The sequence below is a fragment of the Pelophylax lessonae genome (genome assembly GCF_965119305.1).
Source record: "Pelophylax lessonae genome assembly, chromosome: 5".
Lineage (NCBI taxonomy): Eukaryota > Metazoa > Chordata > Amphibia > Anura > Ranidae > Pelophylax > Pelophylax lessonae.
Window position 1 is genome coordinate 44,603,282 of NC_138772.1, and position 20,687 is coordinate 44,623,968.

The following is a 20,687-nucleotide window of genomic DNA, read 5'->3' on the forward strand; positions in this document are numbered from 1 at the left end:
ATTCCTTTCTCTGAGTCCTCCGACAGTCGCCGCCCCCGCCCCTCTTTTGGGGTTTGTTTGTATACTCTACTGCTATTCTACTGAAACTGAGTTGGTGTGCAGGAAGCAAGGAGGTATTGACTGAGGGGACCACCCCCTGGGGGTGGGATATGCTAAAAGCTTTGATATTAAAATATTCTGTTGCCTAGCACTCCTACGGAGCAAAGGTCAATAACCCCATTAGTGACGAATATGAAGAGGCGGCGACTGTCGGAGGAGAGAAAGGAATTTTACAGATAAGATTTTACAAAAATTCCGTTTTTTGAGCCAGTGGCGAAGTGTATGATATTGACCACTCTTCTGGTGGCACCTGAAGTCAGTCTGCCCCTAGTGAACCCTGATTCAATTTGGATGGATCAAAGTAGGTAAAACATCAACTAGATGTAAAGCTATTAATTTAGCATACAATTTTAAATCCATGTTCAATAATGAAATGGGCCTAAAAATCTGAAAGGCATCAGGGGCCTTACCTGGCTTTGGCAGTGTAATAATCAAAGCCTTATGCATTTCATGTGGAAAAGAGGAGGTCACAGCAGAGTGAAAAAAAACACTAAGGTGAGGGGCAAGAATATTCTTAAATGTTTTGTAATATTCCCAACTGCACCCATCAGGACCAGGGGATTTACCATTGGACAGGGTGGCTATGACCTTAAGAATTTCTGGCTCAGTAAAAAGTAGGTTAAGATTCTTTAATTGGAGTGTGGATAGTTTAGGCAAATTGAACTTCAGGAGAAAATCATTCATATTAGATAGCGAAGGTTGAGGAGCTGAAGTGTCATTCTTCAGGTTATTTAGTGTACTGTAGTATTTGCTGAATGGATTAGCAATGTCCTGGGGATTGGTCACTCTTTGCCCAGAAGCAGGGTGGTGCAGATGGGAAATTCTGGTTTTGCCTCTATGGCCCTGTATTTTTCTAGCTAAAAGCTTACCAGCCTTATTTCCACACACATAGTAGGTCATTCTCATAACGCCTAATGACCCGTTCATGCGCTTCTAGCAACTCAAGGTGGAGATCAGTTCTAAGGGCAGATCGTTTGTCACTAAAGGAGGGGGCAGGATTACTTTTGTTTTGTGATTCAAGGCTTCTTATTTCTGATAAAAGGGATTCTATATGCTTCTGCCTTCTCCTATCTCAGACCCAAGCTTAAAAAAAATTTCCCGCATGAATGCTTTATGAGTATTCCACAACATCAACGGATCAGATACTGAGCCTGAATTTAGGTGATAGAAGTCCATTTAATTTTCTCTAGACTGGCTTTGGTTTCTGGCGTTTGCAATAAGGTTTGATAAGTTCTCCACAGGTTGGTGGGTTGTGGAGGGCTTGATCTGACCAGGATATTTCCCTGTTTGAAGAGTCCTGTACCTGTTGAAAGAGCCATTTATCCGTTAGAAACAGGTCCAATCATGAGTGTGAGTTATGAGCCACAGAAAAATATGAGGTCTTTCTCTGTAGTGTGTAAGCATCTCCATACATGAAACAGGTTATTTAAATGGCTGAAGAGATGGAGCGCCCCATTTCCAGGGGGGTACTGGAGTGGAGTTGTGGATCCGGAGGAATGTTGAAATCTTCACAAAGTAATAAGGAACCTTGTTTGAATTTTTCTACTATTTTCATCAACTTGAGCAAGAAATGGAGTTGGTGACTATTCGGAGCACATAAATTAACAACAGTATATCTAGTAGAGTAAACATCACACATCAATATAATTAATCTACCCTTTGGATCTACAGTCTCTAAGATTAGGTGAAAAGCGAGAGTGTCCCATATGGCTATCATTACACCCCTTTTCTTTGCGGGCATTGAGGCGAGCGTGATATGTGGAAAATTTGGGTGTTGACACTTTGGAGAAGAAAGTTCATGAAAGTGAGTCTCCTACACAATCAGTACTTCCGCTTTGTGTTGCATAGCTTCTTTCCACAGTGACCTGCATTTAGCAGGATGATTAAGACCTCTTGCATTTATGGAAAGGATGTTAAACAACATGGCAAGAAGGTTGGTGTAAGCTAGGGTCTGAAAGATGGAAGCTTTTATGTAGTTCGTAAGTCTGCAAAGGTACTAGTGAGAGTACGAGGCTGGGTAGAAAAAAGGACATTTCATTAGCAGCTAGGATTAGATAGGGATTCCACTCATGACAGACCCTCTGACTACCACAAAACAGAAGAAAATTAACAAATCAGAAACAGCGTACTAAACATAGTAATAAAAGTGGGGATCAAGGATCCGATTGCAGTATAAGAAAACAAAACTGTTCCAGTTCTTGGAGGTAGTAGTCCACAAACTAGGGCACCCACGAAATGCCAGAGAAAATCGTGGCACATATTAGATCCGGTTTAAGGTGTACAAAAGGCAATAGAGGTCAGCAATTATGTCAAGTGTCAATTGACAGAGGACCTCGAAGGCAGATTACCTTTTTTAATTGGTGAGGAATTGTCAGGGATAATTCCCCAGGTTTTCAAAAACTGTAGGCCAGATTGCAGCGAGGAAATTGTGTGGTTCTCACTGTCCTTGTACACCAATAGTTTGGTTGGGTTGCCCCACTTGTACATGATGGAGTGGCTCTGTAGTGCTTTGGTGATAGAGGTCAGCTTCTTCCTCAGGTGCATCGTATATTGTGAAAAATCTGCAAAGAACTGCAGATTGGTATATGGTTGCAGAAAGGATCCTGTAGAGGGAACAATGGACATTAGCTGGTCTTTTATATAAAAAAAAAATGGACCAGCGGAGTGCGCATGCGCGGCTGCTCCGAGATGGCGCCTTAGCCCGGAGCTCCGCGCCTCCCCGGTCCCTCGAGAGCCCCAGCGCCGGCCTCCTAGCGCACTATGCCACCCGACCGGCACGACCGGCTGCCCCTGCCTCTTGCGGACCTCCGGTGGATGTCGGCGGGTCCCCGTCGTGACGTATCCCGCCGTCTTCTCTTCCTCTCCCCGGAGCGGGACACAGGCAAGATGGCGGCCGCACCTTACCTCTCCTCAGGAGATCGAGGTCCACTGGAGGTAGGCGATACAGCTGCATGCCCTATGGACTCCCTGTCACCCCCTCCAGACCCCTGGCCATCTCCCTCAACTCCCGCACATCTACTTCAGCCCCCACTGGCCTCTCCAGAATCCACGGACTCCCTGCTTAGGAGAACCGTAGAGCAGACCCCAGGGATCCCGGGGCTGCTATCACCTGAGGCCCCGGCTTCACCACATCCGCTAGGCCTCAAATCGCCCGGCTGCTTCCCGGACATGACAATGCTGATGGCTAGATTTTCGGAAATGCTAGCCTCTGGCCTGGCCCACAATGCCTCACAAATTACGGGCTCCATTAAGGCAGAACTTCAGAACCTTGGCAACCGCATAGAAGCAATTGAGAGCACTATGGACCAAACGGTCGCACGGGCCAATCAGAATACTGCTTGCATTCAGACTCTGCAAGATCAGTTGGACACTGCACTCAGTAAACTAGACGATTTGGAAAACAGGAGCAGACGTCTGAATTTCAGGGTCAGGGGGATCCCCGAAACTATCACTGATATCCCCGTCACGATTAAAGCTTTTATTAAGGACCTTATACCGGACATTTCTGACCACCATCTGGAACTTGACCGAGCGCACAGGGCCCTGCAATTGCCCCGCAAGGATGGCCTGCCCAGGGACGTCATCGTCAAGACACACTTTTATGGGGTCAAGGAGGAGCTCATGAAAAGGAGCAGGGGTAGAGAGGACTTGAACATCCAAGGCCACAAGATCCAACTGTTTGCTGATCTCTCCCCCTTCACCATTCAGCACCGCAGAGCATTGAAGCCGCTTACATTGGCATTATCTGCTAGGGCGCTGAAATATTGGTGGTCCTTCCCCTTGCGCCTGAATTTCCAACTGCAAAACAAGACATATAGCTTTACCAACTTCCAGGATGGCGAACATCTGCTTCTACAATTGGGAATTCTCACCAGGGACCCTGTCCCCGCCTCACCTACCACCAGGAGAGAATCTTCCAAGCGGCCTCCACCGATCAGCCCTGTTCCCTCGGTGTGGCACAAACAGCAAACGAAGCGCCACCGTGACGTCCAGCCACCCTGATGCCTGCGTGACTCCTCCAACTGCATGTCCTCTTGGCGGTTAGAGTTTACTCTACTTCGCCTGATTTGGGGTCCTCGTTGATCCCGGCCTTCGCTTTTTGACCCCCCCTTTTTGGGTCCATGTTTAGACTATGTTTTGAGTTTTTTTTTTTTTCCAGCGAACTGACTCTCTTATATTTTAGGTCACTGCTGATAACGACTTTCTGCTACTAAGCTGGTTGCAAATTTTTTCTTTTTTTTGTGTATGTATATATGCATGTATGTGTATATATGTATATATATGTATGTGTATAATTTTTTTTTTTTGGGGCTATTTTGCTTATAGTCCCCTTTTCCCCCCTCATACTCCCTCCTATCCCTGGCCCTCTCCATCTTCCCTCCCTTCCCACCTTTTCCCTGTCCTTTCCCCCCCTCCTGCTTTTCTTTTCCTCCTTCCCTCCCTGTCCTCGGGCTTTATCCCCAATCATTTCTCTTCTCCCATACTCCTCACGGTTTAAGCTGGGTAATTGATCCCGCTCTATATCTAGAGGGATCGTAGTGCTTTGACTTTGTTTTGTATTTGCATTTTATGGGAGTGCTGGGTTGGTGCTCTTTGACCGGGGAGGTCTCATTGCGCCTCCTCCTGTTGGATGTTAGATGGTTACCTCTTACCTCCCACAGGAATGTGCCCTGACTGGCTCAGGGCACATCCGTACGTCTGATGGGGACTGTGGGCTTTGCCTGCTGTCACCTCATCCCGGCGCAAGAGCTTCCTCTTGCGTCTCTCTTCTCCTTTCACTGTCTTCCTCACTTTCTTTTTCTCCTTTCACTGGTATCTTTTTCTTTGCACAAGGTTTCAGCGGTCCGTTTGGTTTGCTCATGTCTCTTCTACACCTGCTGCTGCTGTGCCTGACTTCTCCCAGGGGATCCATTGGGAATCCACTACTACATTCACCCCAGCGCTCTCCATGACAGATCACCATGTCGTCTAACGTGAGTACGGTATCTTCTTTGCAGGTGGCATCACACAACACCCAGGGCTTAAACTCACCGGTTAAACGTAGGAAGGCATTCCAACATTATCACTCCCAGGGATTGGGGGTTCTCCTGCTTCAGGAGACTCATTTCCGGAGTCTTATCAACCTACATATGTCCACCACAAATACCCCTTGTTTTATCTTGCCAATGCCCCCACCAAGCAGAGAGGGGTTGCCATATTCTTTGCTAAATCCCTCTCCTTCTCCCATCTGCACACAGTTCGGGACCCCCACGGTCGTTTCATTTTAGTCAAGGGTCACATTCAAGGGGAGTTGTACACATTTGTCTCCTATTATGCACCTAACAGGGGTCAGGCGAAATTCTTCTCCGACATGTTCCTCATACTCTCTCCTCACCTTGAGGGTCGTGTCCTCATTGGGAGGGATTCCAATTTAGCCCTTGATTGCACCCTTGATAAATCTAACTCCTCTGGTGGTAGGCTCCGCCGTCCCTCCAAGCAGAGCCTTCGAGTAGCTCGAACTCTTCACTCGCTAGGTTTGATTGACATCTGGCGGGAACTTAACCCTTCTTGCCGTGATTATACGCATTTCTCGGCACCCCATCATACGTTTGCGCGTATAGATCACATTTTCATTCCCACTACTGACGTACCTGCTGCACAGAAGTCTAAAATTAAGGATGTCCCTTGGTCGGACCACTCCATGGTTTCGCTTCGTCTTTCCTGCTCCGTGCCTCCCCGAGGCCCGTCGCCTTGGAGAATTAATGAGTCCATCCTGAGTGACCCCGCTAGATGTTCCCAGGTAGAGGCTGCACTTCGCGACTACTTCGCGCTCAATAATCTCCCTGATACGTCCCCCTCTACCCTCTGGGGGGCTCATAAGGCGGTTATCAGGGGCTTTCTCATTCAACTGGGGGCGAAAATTAAAAAAAGAAAGAATGGTTGACATTGCCCGTTTGGAGAATGAATATGATCGTCTCCGTAGAGCCCACAAAAGATCCCCTAACCCTTCCTCGTTAGCAGAACTTGATGCGGTCAAACTATCATTGAACTTAGCCCCGACTTCTAGGGCAGAGAAGGCCCTGAGGTGGCAAAATGCTCGCGCTTATGCTTCCCGGGACAAATTGGGCACGAAATTAGCGCTGAAACTTTCCCCCAAATATCGAGCGATCTCCATGCCTAAGATCAAGTCCCCCTCCGGCGTTCTCTCGAGTAACCCCGACTCCATCATGGACTCCTTCCACTCCTTCTATTCACATCTCTATGCGGCTCCTGACCCCCACAAGGGGGATGATCCTGAATCGTTCTCGAAAGGAGTACCTCTTCCCCGCCTATCAGCAACACATAGATCCCTTATGGAAGCCCCTATTGATGAACAGGAGGTGTTGGATGTTATCAAGAATCTTCGGCCCAATTCTTCCCCAGGCCCTGACGGTTTTTCAAATTTTTATTATAAGACTTTTGTGTCGGTCCTATCTCCTTTTCTGGTCAGGTTCTTTAATGCCCTTAGGGGCGGGGCTAGCCTTGAAGAAGTTTCTAATAAAGCTTACATTTCGGTTATCCCCAAGCCTGGGAAGGACCCCTCGGAGGTGGGCAATTACAGACCAATTTCGCTTATTAATAATGATCTCAAGATCCTGACAAAAATTTTAGCTAATCGTTTATCCAGCTTTATTGCCAAATACATTCATAGGGATCAGGTGGGGTTCATTCCAGGTAGGCAGGGACCTGACCAGGTAAGGAGGGTGATTGATGTCATCTCTCTGTTGAACTCTGGGTGGGATGGTGGCCCTCCCCAACATGGTTTTCTCCTGTCCCTGGATCTACAAAAGGCCTTTGATTCCCTTTCTTGGCCGTTTCTCTTCCGCACTCTTGAAGGTTGGGGCTTTGGCCCCTCTTTCCTCACCACTCTTCGAGCCCTTTACTCTCACCCAGTGGCTCAGGTCCGGATGCAGGATTACTACTCGGCGAACATACCCATCCGGAGAGGCACGAGACAGGGATGCCCCCTTTCTCCGCTCCTTTTTGCGGTGGCTCTTGAATCCTTAGCAACAGCCATCCGCCTCCATCCTGATATTCATGGTATACAATGTGGACCAGCGACCCACAAATGTGCGCTGTTTGCAGACGACATTATGCTTTTTGTCACCTCCCCGTTGATCTCTCTCCCCAATATCGTTTCCCTCCTGGACGCCTTTGGGGCAGCCTCAGGTTTACGAGTGAATATGTCCAAATCTCTGGCCCTTAACGTAAACCTCTCCTCTTCCCTTGTGGATCGGCTGAAGGACCACTTCCCTTTCTCCTGGCACTCGGATTCCATCCCCTACCTAGGGGTGTCGTTAACTCCCACTATAGATAAACTCTACCCGTCAAATTACCCGCCCATGTTCCGACGACTGAAGCGGGATCTCTCTGAATGGTCTCGCTATCGCATCTCCTGGATGGGGAAAGTCAATGCTGTTAAAAGGACTCTCTTACCGCGTATTCTTTATTTATTCCGGTCTCTCCCGATCCCGGTGCGTAAATCTCATGTTCAGAGTTTACAAGGCCACATCTTTAAATTTATTTGGGGACAGAAGGGACATAGAATTAATAAACATACAATTCTACGATCCAGGAAACAGGGGGGACTTGGAGTCCCGGAACTCTGGAATTACTATCTAGCAGCTCAGCAGTTCTCCGTTATCTACGCCAGGGGTGGGAAGCCCGACTGGTACCATATAGAACGTCAGGCGGTCCCCCAACACACTATCGATTATTTACTGTGGTGTCCAGCCTCTTCCCGCCCCCCAGTATTATCTCCTACCCTTTCACATTCTTTCTCCATTTGTGATCGCATACATAAATCGCATAAAGTGACTTCACATTGGGCTCCGCTCACTCACTTATTCCATAATCTGGCCTTCCCTCCAGGAGAAAACATAGGGGCATTTAAATGGTGGACTGACAAAGGCATGTATAGAATCGGACATTTTGTAGATAGCTCTGGTCCTCTAACCTTATCACATTGTACTTCTAAGTTGAAGATGCCACCTGTGGAGAGGTTCGTCTGACTCAAATTTCACACTTTATTAATTCCCTCAAGTCCAAATCTCCTGCTCCCCTTCGGGCATCGCTTTATGAACAATGGTGTTCCCAAATTACTGATGTTAAGGGGGGTATCTCCCTCATTTATGCTCTTCTAAACGACGCTCAAAATAAACCAGCCTACATGCTCAAATGGGAGCAGGACCTTGATATAGACTGGAACCTACCTGACTGGCATGCATGTGTTGGGCATTCTTTTCGGGGTATTCACAATGTTGGTCTCATGGAAGCTAACTTAAAAGTGCTTATGAGGTGGTACATGGTGCCCGCTAGGCTGGCCACCATCTATCCCTCCACGCAACCCACCTGCTTTCGTGACTGCAACCTGATGGGTACTATTCTACACATTTTCTGGGAATGCCCCAAACTGAGGACATTCTGGGGGCGCATTTATAGTATGGTAAGGCGAATTACTGGTCTTGTGGTACATCCGTCCCCTACGCATGCTCTCTTAGGTCAGCGCATTCCTAAAGTTCCCAAACACTCCCAGGCCCTTGTTTTCTCCATCTTCCTCGGTGCCAAAATGGCGATAGCCAGGCAATGGAAAAAGCCTTCTGTTCCGCTCTATTTGGCTAAGCGCAAGATCTCATGGATAATGGAGCAGGAAAAGATGTATAGTATTCTTGATGACTCCAGAACGAAATTTGAACGGATCTGGGAACCCTGGGCGACCTACGTTCATGTTACCATTTAGCCGAGGTGGGACCGCTGGAGCCCTCAACCCCCTCTTGCTCTTCCTTCTGTTATCTTATCTCTGTCCTTGCTGCTTGTCAGCCTCCTTTTCTGTCCCCTCTACCTTCTTCTCTCTCTTTCTTTTCCCTCTTCTTGCTCTCCTACGGATACTGCTGTACTTATAGTGTTTTGTTAATGTCTATACCTGGTGGGGTCTCTAGGTTTGGGCCCGGAGCCCCTGTCAATTACTTGGGTTGGGTTTTTGAATTGTTAGAATTTTCTCTTTTAATATTCTTATTTACAATTTGGAATACGGGTCCCTTGCTAGGTTAGCTTGGGACTGGGAAATACGTACCTCTATTCAGTTCTCCTTGGAGTTCTCGTGTTTGGGATACCACATGGCTCACTAACAGAGGTTGGGTGCGCTTCCTCCGGGACACAGTTTGCTCCCTTTTGGGGTGTCTCAAGGGTGGCGCCCTACCGTTATGGGGGTTGCTCCCATCGCCTATTGGTTGGTACCCTACTTTTTTTTCCTTTCTAAATTCTTCTGGATCGAGGTATGGTTCCATTCGCTCTGAATCCCTACGGCATACTATATATATGAGCGTGGTTTGCTACACACCCACCACACTATACTGTTCTACCTGTATCAATTGACTTTTTTTATTGATTCAGTTTTCATTTCTGTACCATTTTTGCATTTGTCTGTACTTGTTATTCTTGAATAAAAATTTATTGAAACTAAAATATAATGGACCCGCATCAGCATGTTCCTTTGGCACAAGTTCCAAGTTCGGGTATGATGGATGGCTTTGGTATACAGTGGATGTGGTCAAAAACCAATTCAGAATCTGGTACCTAAGGCAGTAAGGTTTTAAATAAATCTAGGGTATATTAGCTCTGCTCTGACGATTGGATGGTCTCAGGGATTCCTCTTATTTTCAGGTTGTTACGCCTGGATCTGTCCTCTAAGGGCCCTTTCACACGGACGATACGATCAGATCCACCTGTCAGTTTTTTAGGAGGATCTGATAGGATCCTCCATGCAGCTCTATGGGGCAGCGGATGTCAGCGGAGACATGTCCGCTGACACCCGCTGCCATCCGTATCCGATCCTGTCCGTGAAATCCGGACGGATGGAAACCCTGTTTTTCCATCCGTTCAGGGATCGGATCGGATGAGAGCGGACAGGCGGTCTGCTCTCATCCGATTCCCCATAGAGAGCAGCGGGGCTCTGACACCTCCCTCTCCGCACTGCAAGCGGAGACGGAGCTGCGGGGATCGGCAGATCGATCCCTGCTGAGCAGCACGAATCCGCCTACGGAGGCGGACCGTGTGAAAGAGCCCTAAATCTGGTACTTTACCCCTAATCCAGAGTTGTTCATCTGAGAACTCATCGTGGGCATCAATGAGATCATTAATTGTGTGAGCAAACTTGTCCATTTTGTTCTCAAGGAAGTGTATTTCCTCTGTGAAGTGCTTAGTCAATAGCATTATATTAGTATGTATAGAACTCGTAAGAGACACCAGCATGTCCTTTAAAGTTGTGTCAGAGATTGGCTAATTAGTACTAGGAAAATATATGAAAGAGTCAGGCAACTCTGTAGCTGGTAGAGCCTGCTTGGTCTTCTAGCTGTGGCTTGGTATTGGTAGGGCTCCTGCTCACAGGTGTGGATGCTGAATGGGATAGTGGCATTTAAAGGGAACCCAGGAAGGGAGAGCCATCCAGCCTGCTCGCCGACGGGGACTGGGTACGTGATGAAGTAGGAGAGCTGGCGCCATCTTGCTTTTTCCCTCTGCCGGCCTGATGAAAGAAGGCTGTGAGTTTCTGCGGCCGGGACTGGCCTTTTCGCTTATGAGTTATGCAGCTACTGGTGTGGGGAGTCAGATCGCTCTGGAATTGAGCGATTATGAAGCCTTTTCTCGTTGTTTGGAGCTGTTTTTACAGTCTTCTAGCTGGCGCCCTGAGGTTAAGCGTCCATCTGCCTCGCGCACAAGCCATGTCTCTGGGATTCTTCCTTTTTAATTTATTTATAAATGATATAGGGTCTGGGAATAAAATTACCATTTCAGTCTTTGCAGATGACACCAAGCTATGCAGTGTAATAACTTCCTTACAGGATGTCTCCAATTTACAACCAGACTTCAATGCGTTATTTAATTGGGCAACTATGTGGCAATCAAGGTTTAATGTTGATAAATGTAAAGTTATGCACCTGGGGACTAAGAATATGCATGCATCATACATACTAGGGGGGAGTACAACTGGGGAAATCAATAGCAGAGAAGGATCTGGGTGTTCTGGTAGATCATAATACTAGCATGCAATGCCAAGCTGTGGTTTCCAAAGCGAGAAAAGTCCTTTCTTGTATTAGGAGAGGTATGGAATCCAGAGAGAGAGACATAATTTTGCCACTTTACAAATCATTAGTAAGGCCTTATCTGGAATATGCAGTTCAGTTTTGGACACCAGTTCTCAAAAAGGATATCGGGGAACTGGACAAAGTGCAGAGAATGGCAACCAAACTGATAAGAGGCATGGAGGAGCTCAGCGATGAGGAAAGATTAGAGCAGGGGTCAGCAACCAGTAGTTCGCGGTCAGGTGACTGGTAGCTTGGGGTCTGAGCTTGCTGACCCACCCTCCCAGAGCATCAAACAGAGTGCAATGCAGAGGGACTACTTGAAAAATTGGAGCAGTAGTAGGGAACAAGAGCCGATGCCTCCTCTGTAGTCCAGTCCCGGTTCCTGTCCCACGCAGAGTGATACTAACTACACTCCACCCCTTTCCCAGCTAGCGGTCTCCAGAGTGGTGCCAGCAACAGGAAAGAGATCTTCAGGTCAGTGTGAAGCAATACACTGGGCAAAATAGTATAGAGCGGCTTTCACACTAATGTGCTGCGGTTTACCCACACTGCAGGTACAGTGCAGTATACCTGCAGCCTTCCTGCGCTTAGCCATAGACTTCTATTATATCCTACGGGTTGGGTGTACTTTCAGAAAGTGCACTACACCTGCAGGATATAATAGAAGTCTATGGCAAAGCGCAGCTAACCCAGGAAAGTTGCAGATGCATTGCGTTGCACCCATGGTACAGGTAAATCGCAACACATCAGTGAAAAAGCAGCCTTATAGAGGGCTCAGAACGGTAAGGGTTCATTTACATTTGAAGTTTGGGCGTTGGTAAAACCCCATAGTTAAGACTTGTTTTTACCATCCTGACTCCTACCGCACCTCCTTTAGCTGCAATGGCCAGGGGTGTACACATGCCACAGCAAGAGTTATACGCCCTATTCCAACCTGTTTTAACCCCTTGGACCTCGCAGAAGCATGTTGCTGGGCGCTTGCAAAGTGGTTCCATTTACTTGAATGGGTTGCATTTTGCAGGCAGTAACACCCAACCAAAAGCAACAGGGGTTTTCATCATTCCTGCTGCGGCATATGTACACCTTTGGCTGCTGCCTCAGCAGCTAAAGGGGGTAGGGATTGGGGGACGATAAACTCAACCGCAGGGTTTTACCACCCCCCAACTTTATGTGTGAATGTGCCCTAGGGGAGTGCTGCGGAATGCAACTATGGGCTTATTCACAAGTGCAGCAGGCACTGCTGCTCCTCTGAAAAGTGATCTGAGTGTGTTTGACAGATGAGGAGGCGATATGTTGCCTCCTCACCACCTGATTTCCATGATTGCCACTGCAATGCATGTGATTGCGACACAGTAGTACAGCAATTAGAGATTTAAATCAGTTGTAAGGAGGCAACGTTGTTTGACACTGTGCCCGGTGATCTTTGACTTCTCCCTTATTATTCACCTGTATATACAGTATGTCCCAAAAGTGAGTCATATTTTTGTAAATATTATTTTATATTCATGTAACAACACTGATCATGGTCACATGATCAAGAGTCCTAAAAGCTCCCCATCATTACTAGACTGGGTTAGATACAGGGGGGTATATTGCGCAATGAGTGTCATGTGTATACCGATATGAGTTTAGCAAAAAATAAAAAGTCCATAGGTTCAATTGGAACATCCAGGGTGACTTCTTGCTGGCTTTAGACACATGATGCAGCACCTCCTTAGAGACCAAAGTGGCTCTGGGTGAACAGACAGAGAGAAGAGGGGACACCATTAAAAGAACTCGTTCAATAAGGTAGGGCCTCTGGTGATAATCCTTAGAACAGCAGAACACATTGGTACAAGCGAACACACTAGGTGGGCAACATGGTACATAAGAAATGTCCCTTATATCACAACGGTCAGCAGCTGGCTCTGGCATATGGAGCTTCTTCTGTAAAAAACTTGCTGCCTCGTTGTCCACAAGTAGGGACAAAAATAAGCTGTGATGGAGGAAGCAGAAACCAAAAAGATGGTCGTCAAACTCCTTTGGGATGCAGAGCAAACGGTAAGTGATGTCAGGGGGTGTGGCTATGTGTCAAGGCCACCCAAGGCTCGCTTTCTCAAGCCAAAAGTTGCAAAGAAATTTGCTTAGTGTATGGCCTGCCTTAGATCGCTCCCCCACCTCTCTCTGTCCATTACTAGACTGGGAGTTGTTTTTGACAGCTTGGTGTTTGTGCTGGGAGCGCGCTTTCAGCGCGGAAACCTCACATTCCATGGATGCATATGTGCGCCGTGTGTGTTATAGCCCACCCTCTCTGCTACCACACATATGCGTTACGTGAATGACAAGAGGTAATGAGTTTAGCCTCACTGCACCCAGAAAAAGTGTGTAGGAAGAGCATTCGAGATCAGCAAATTTATAGTTTTGTGTGTGACCGGTCCTCTTCAGAAGTTCAGAGTGATATTTTTGTACAATGTTGAAACGCAGGAGTCCACAAACCTGGGGTGTGGATAAAATGGATCCAAACTGACCCAACATACCTTAAGAGAAAAGTCTCACCACATTGTTCATTATTAAATCTATGCACAGGTCTTTATTACTTTTTGTAACAATTTCAATCCAGATAAATCTAATACTCATTTATTTTACACAGTAAAGTACAAAAACTTAGACAAAACCAACTGTGGTCAAATTTTGCTGCTGTCCTTGCAACAACATTGGCACTATAGCAAGACTTCTGTTACAGTGGTCTTGGTGGATGTGCTCTGGCTGTCATTGCGGTCCATATCTGCAGTTGGAAAAGGGAGGAGGGGGATGTCCTACACACAAGTCCTGGCTGCGACTATGGCTGCACAGTCTCTGCAGGTACCAGATTCCCCGTCGTATCCAGCTGCATACACTTACAGGAACATGCTGACACCGGGCACTCTGTGTGATCCCTGCCAATCACAAGAAAACACAGTTACATTAATAGATCACTTGCTCAACTTTACAGTGCTATTTTAAAGAGAAGCTTGGGAATCCGTTTTTTTTTGTTGAATCATACTTACCTAGCTGGATGCAGCATCGATTCCCCGTCAGCTCAAAGACTGAGAACAGAGTGATCAAACTTCGCCGATTGCTTGGTTCTCACTGTCAGTCACCAGCTCTCTGCTTGCCCCCCCCCCCAGAGTGCTGGGCTAGGAAGGGGGCAGGTGCAGCTCCCTGAGAGGCTGAGCCAGGTGCCAATCCAGGCATGTGGGCAGATCCTGACCATATGATAGCAATCTTTCCTGAGCCTGGACCGGCTCTGTGACAGCAGACAGCGGACTTCAATCGGCTGTCTGCTGAAAACTGGTCCATTTTGCACTCCTGTGATCCCCAGGAGCAGTATAGCCAAACAGATTTTGGCTGTACTTCTCCTTTAAGTCTGACAACCTGTATGTCTGTAGCAGTTCACTCCACAAACCATATACCTTTCCATGTTTCATAGTTAGGTTAGAACAGACAGACAAGTCCATCAGTTTAAACCAATATAAACAATAAAAGAAAATAAAAAATCAACCAGAAATCGCCATATACACAGAACCCTATATCCACAGTTAATCCAGAGGAAAGCAAAAAAAAAAAAAAAAAAAAAAAAAAAAAAAAAACTTTATAAAAACATGCTACTTTGACAGGAGGAAAAAAAAAATCCTTCTGATCCCCAAAAGCAATTGCATATTCCCTACACCAATAATATTGATAACCAATTATATTCTATAATTTTGAAACACAAAACACAATACATTTAGGGGCTTACTAGAACCTGACGGAGTCTATTCCCTATTTTCACAGCTCTGAACTGAGAAGCCTTTTTGTAAGCAGTTAAACCTCTTTCTCCAAAGTGTACCCTAGGGCTTCAAAATTAGGGATATATTGGCCTACGAAAATTATTGGCCGAAAATACAGTTATCTGCGTTTTGCCAATAGAAAAAAAAAAAAGGTTCCGATAATGGCCGAAAATAAATTCATATCCATATAACCACTTAAGCCCCAGAGGATTTTCCTGCTCAAAGACCAGGGCCTATTTTGCGATTCGGCACTGCGTGGCTTTAACGGACAATTGCGTGGTCGTGCGACGCCGTACCCAAATGAATTTGACGTCCTTTTTTCCCCACAAACAGAGCTTTCTTTTGGTGTATTTGATCACCTGTGCAATTTTAATTTTTTGCACTATAAACAAAAAAAGAGCGACAATTTTGAAAATATAACAATATTGTTCACATTTTTTTTTATATGAAATTCCCCCCCCCCAAAAAAAAAGTAAAAATCTAAATTTTTGAACATTTTTGTTATTGCGATTATGCGATTTTTAGCGGGACTGCAACATTGCGGCAGACAGATCGGACCCAACTGACATTTTTGACACTTTTGGGGGTACCAGTGACATTACTACAATAATCAGTGCTACAAATATGCACTGTTATTATTATTATTATAATATAGGATTTATATAGCGCCCACAGTTTACGCAGCGCTTTACAATTTGAGGGTAGACAGTACAAATACAATACACTTTAATACAGTAGGAATCAGAGGGTTACTGTAATAATGACACTGGCAGGGAAGGCGTTAACCCAGGGGCGATCAAGGGGTTAACCACTTTAAGACCGGAAGTGGATTTGCCCCCATAACGATCAGGCCATATTTTGCGATTCGGCATTGCATTACTTTAACGGACAATTGCGCAGTCATGTGACGCTGTACCCAAATAAAATTGATAACCTTTTTTTCCCACAAACAGAGCTTTCTTTTGATGATATTTGATCACCTGTGCGATTGTTATTTTTTGTGCTATAAACAAAAAAGAGCAACAATTTTGAAAAAGAAAAAACAATATTTTTCACATTCTGCTATATGGACATTCTCAAAAAAAAAAACCAAAAAAAAAAAAAAAAACCTAAAAATCAAAAATTTTACATTTTAGGCCAATTTGTTTTCTGCTACATTTTTTTTTTTTTAAACCAAAAATATCGCAATAAGCGTATTTTGGTTTGCGCAAAAGTTATTGCGTCTACAAACTACGGGAAAGATTTGTCATTTTTATTGTTTTTTTTTTTCTCAATAGTAATGGCGGCGATCTGTGATTTTTTTGCAGGACTGTGACATTGCGGCGGACAGATCGGACCCATAACGGATATTTTTTACACTTTTGAGGGGGACCAGTGACATTACTACAGTAATCGGTGCTAAAAATATGTTACTGTTACTGTAATAATGACACTGGCAGGGAAGGGGTTAACAGCAGAGCCGATCAAAGGGTTAAGGTTTAAATTAATCATAAAGAAATAATTAAGAAAATATCAATCACTAATAGGAATACAAGCAAGGATTATCAAAAAACTGTAGAATAAAGGGCTAATAATATGATAATAAAAGTATCAATACAATAAACAGTTGGTGATCAAGGGGTTAAATGTGACCTTAGGGGTGTGATTCTAACTGTGGGGGGGGGCGTGACTTCTGAGATGACCATAGAGACCTGTGATCCTATATAGAAGGATCACATGAGCTCTGTGATCATTTCAGGGAGAAGGACGGTTTACAACAGCCGATCGTCCTCTCTCTGCGGGGAACGATCGCGGGTGTCAGGCGGCAATCAGAGCCGCCTGACACGCGCATCGGCTTCCCCGCTGCCCCCTAGCATCCCGCAAATGACTGACATACATATACGTTGGTTTGCGCAGGAGAGCCACCCTGCCGCAGTAAAAAGGCGGTGGGTGGTCGGGAAGTGGTTAAATGTGAGCCTAGGGGGTGTTTTCCAACCGTGAGGGGGATGGGATCGCTTTCGTGAACCGCCATACAGGTACAGTGATTTGCAGGAACCATGCTGACCTGCCGTCGTATATAGACGGTGGCTGGATGGCAAGCGGTTAAACGAAAAAAACAAACCGAGTTTATATCCAGTTCAACCGTTCTCCATACCAGCCAAACCTTTTCTTTTTCATCTTCTTATAGAAGTGAAGTTTGGAGATTAGCCCAAATCACATGAGATGTAGAATAGTCCCAGGTCTATGGGCAGACGCAGCACACAGGCAACATTTAAACTATTCTGAGAGCGCCAGAAGAGCTAAGTACAGCACAGTCTCTGGATACACCGGGCTATGAACACCTATTATTGTTCTGCAGAACTTTTTTTTTTTTTTGTGCTGCGAAAGAAAACTTTGTTATGCCCAACATATATCCAACATATTACAGTCACCTGGAACAGCTCCAGTTTTTCAGAAGATGAACTAAAAGACATAAATAAATAGGACAAGCTCTGCATCGGAGCTAGACCATGGAACCTGCCCAGCCCAGATCCCACATTCTCACCTGAACCAGCTCATCATGTGGCCAGCGTGGCCGCCATGCCGACAGTTGTGACACCACGTGAACCAGTTATTGAACTGTGCGACTTTCTTCTCTTTGCTGAGGTCTACCTTCTCATCAGACTTTGACAGTCCTAGACAGAAAACACACCCATGAAGTAGAGCTGAACTCCGGGTAAACCGCTAAATATAAACATAAAAAAAAAAAAAAGAATACACACAACTGTCACGTTATAGGAGGAGGAGTTACACAGCACAGCCCCGTCTAGGAGGAGGAGGAGGAGTTACACAGCACAGCCCCGTCTAGGAGGAGGAGGAGTTACACAGCACAGCCCCGTCTAGGAGGAGGAGGAGTTACACAGCACAGCCCTGTCTAGGAGGAGGAGGAGTTACACAGCACAGCCCTGTCTAGGAGGAGGAGGAGTTACACAGCACAGCCCTGTCTAGGAGGAGGAGTTACACAGCACAGCCCTGTCTAGGAGGAGGAGTTACACAGCACAGCCCCGTCTAGGAGGAGGAGAAGTTACACAGCACAGCCCCGTCTAGGAGGAGGAGGAGTTACACAGCACAGCCCTGTCTAGGAGGAGGAGGAGTTACACAGCACAGCCCTGTCTAGGAGGAGTTACACAGCACAGCCCCGTCTAGGAGGAGGAGGAGTTACACAGCACAGCCCTGTCTAGGAGGAGGAGTTACACAGCACAGCCCTGTCTAGGAGGAGGAGTTACACAGCACAGCCCTGTCTAGGAGGAGGAGGAGTTACACAGCACAGCCCTGTCTAGGAGGAGGAGTTACACAGCACAGCCCTGTCTAGGAGGAGGAGTTACACAGCACAGCCCCGTCTAGGAGGAGGAGGAGTTACACAGCACAGCCCTGTCTAGGAGGAGTTACACAGCACAGCCCCGTCTAGGAGGAGGAGGAGTTACACAGCACAGCCCTGTCTAGGAGGAGGAGTTACACAGCACAGCCCTGTCTAGGAGGAGGAGTTACACAGCACAGCCCTGTCTAGGAGGAGGAGTTACACAGCACAGCCCCGTCTAGGAGGAGGAGGAGTTACACAGCACAGCCCTGTCTAGGAGGAGTTACACAGCACAGCCCCGTCTAGGAGGAGGAGGAGTTACACAGCACAGCCCTGTCTAGGAGGAGGAGTTACACAGCACAGCCCTGTCTAGGAGGAGGAGTTACACAGCACAGCCCTGTCTAGGAGGAGGAGTTACACAGCACAGCCCCGTCTAGGAGGAGGAGGAGTTACACAGCACAGCCCTGTCTAGGAGGAGGAGTTACACAGCACAGCCCCGTCTAGGAGGAGGAGTTACACAGCACAGCCCCGTCTAGGAGGAGTTACACAGCACAGCCCTGTCTAGGAGGAGGAGTTACACAGCACAGCCCTGTCTAGGAGGAGGAGTTACACAGCACAGCCCTGTCTAGGAGGAGGAGTTACACAGCACAGCCCTGTCTAGGAGGAGTTACACAGCACAGCCCCGTCTAGGAGGAGTTACACAGCACAGCCCTGTCTAGGAGGAGTTACACAGCACAGCCCTGTCTAGGAGGAGGAGTTACACAGCACAGCCCTGTCTAGGAGGAGGAGTTACACAGCACAGCCCTGTCTAGGAGGAGGAGTTACACAGCACAGCCCTGTCTAGGAGGAGGAGTTACACAGCACAGCCCTGTCTAGGAGGAGGAGTTACACAGCACAGCCCTGTCTAGGAGGAGGAGTTACACAGCACAGCCCTGTCTAGGAGGAGGAGTTACACAGCACAGCCCTGTCTACCAGGAAAGGAGGCCTTCCTCTCTCTGCAGGCCGTTAACTAACCAGTGTATTGTCAGATCCCCAGTCTGTCACTGGACAGGAGGAAATGAAAGGAGACATAGCAGACTGATGAGCTGCTCTCTCCTCCTATCAGGATGCACCCTGTTAGCGCATGAGATCTGCAGCACAACCCATTGGCTCATTGTGCGGCTTCTCCCCCCAAATGTAATCTCTGCTGCATAGGGACAACAAGCTTCTGATACCAAGTCAAATATAGGACCTCACACTGCTTACATTAAAAAAATATGTAAACCCAACATTTCATATTCCTGATATGTGCCTGCTGTACCATGTGCTTGTAAAGGAAAGTCTCCTGTTCTTTGTATTGTTTCCTTTGTGTGAAATCCCTGGTGTTCCTGACAGTCCCTTTGCTTTCCTATTAAAGAAGACCACACTAGGCATGAGTGCAAAGCATGGTGAGTTCTCTAGCAGTGCTGAAAACTCAGCCTTCTCTCCTCCAATGTTTAGACTTATGCGAACACCCCTACATAGCCATTCACTGGGGTGACCAGTGTACTGCTGTTTCTCCACCCCAGCTCCTATGCAGCTGAGAACCGAGAGAATGTGATCACTTCTATGTATACACAAATGTTTTGGCTTTCATTTTTTTATTCTAAACTGCATGGGTTGTTTTACAAAGATGAGGGTTTAGGTATACTTTAATACAGGGCATGACAGAGCCCAGATGCCAGGTCTCCATGGCAACCAGAAATCAGGTCCTGGTGCCATGCCTACCTTGCGCGGGGGAGCAATGGTTGGGCAACCTGTCAGCCTCTCCATTGGCTGGAGCTTCCAGCCTCCTTTTGACCCTCCTCCAATCAGGAGACAAGTTGGGGATGGCGGTTTCTCTGATTGGCTGGCCAGAAAGATGGCGAGGGCATCGCATGGAGGAGCCAACAATAAGCCACGGTCTGCCCGATGGCCAAGAGTGACCTGGCCAAACCCTGCAGGGAAGGCAGCCTGGAGTGGGGTCTGGGAGCTGGCCGAACTCTACTTTCCAGGTGAGAGGAGACACCCCAGGGGCCCCACCAAGAGGAACAGAGGAGTGTATGGTGGGGGTACACTGTGTGAGAGGTATGTATGGGGGGGGCGCACTATGTGACAGGAATGTATGACTGACTACACTGACCCAGCAATAGTGTTCCCTGCCTGATGCGTCCTCCAAATGTATTTGACAGGTAACAGAGACCCCCTCAGAGTCACTTTATGTTGGCACCCCCCTAGGGACCCCCCACATTACATCAGAGTCCCTTTATGTTAACACACCCCAAACCCTCAATGTTAGATCAGAGTCCATTTATATTAGCAACCCCTTAGAGATACCCCTCATTAGATCAGAGTCTCTTCATATTAGCACCCCCTTAGAGATACCCC

At 46.9% G+C, this 20,687-nt stretch overlaps 1 protein-coding gene across 1 annotated transcript in view; it reads right to left on the reverse strand.

Moving 5' to 3' along the window:
• Positions 1 to 13,745: 13,745 nt before the first annotated feature.
• Positions 13,746 to 20,687, reverse strand: part of MIOS (meiosis regulator for oocyte development) — a 38,110-nt gene continuing 31,168 nt past the window's right edge. The window contains exons 10-11 of the mRNA XM_082258034.1: positions 17,511 to 17,640; positions 13,746 to 14,113 (exon numbers count right to left, since the gene is read on the reverse strand). Of these exons, the coding sequence (XP_082114160.1) occupies positions 14,017 to 14,113; positions 17,511 to 17,640 (227 nt within the window). The 3' untranslated portion in view covers positions 13,746 to 14,016. The remainder of the gene's footprint in view (positions 14,114 to 17,510; positions 17,641 to 20,687) is intronic.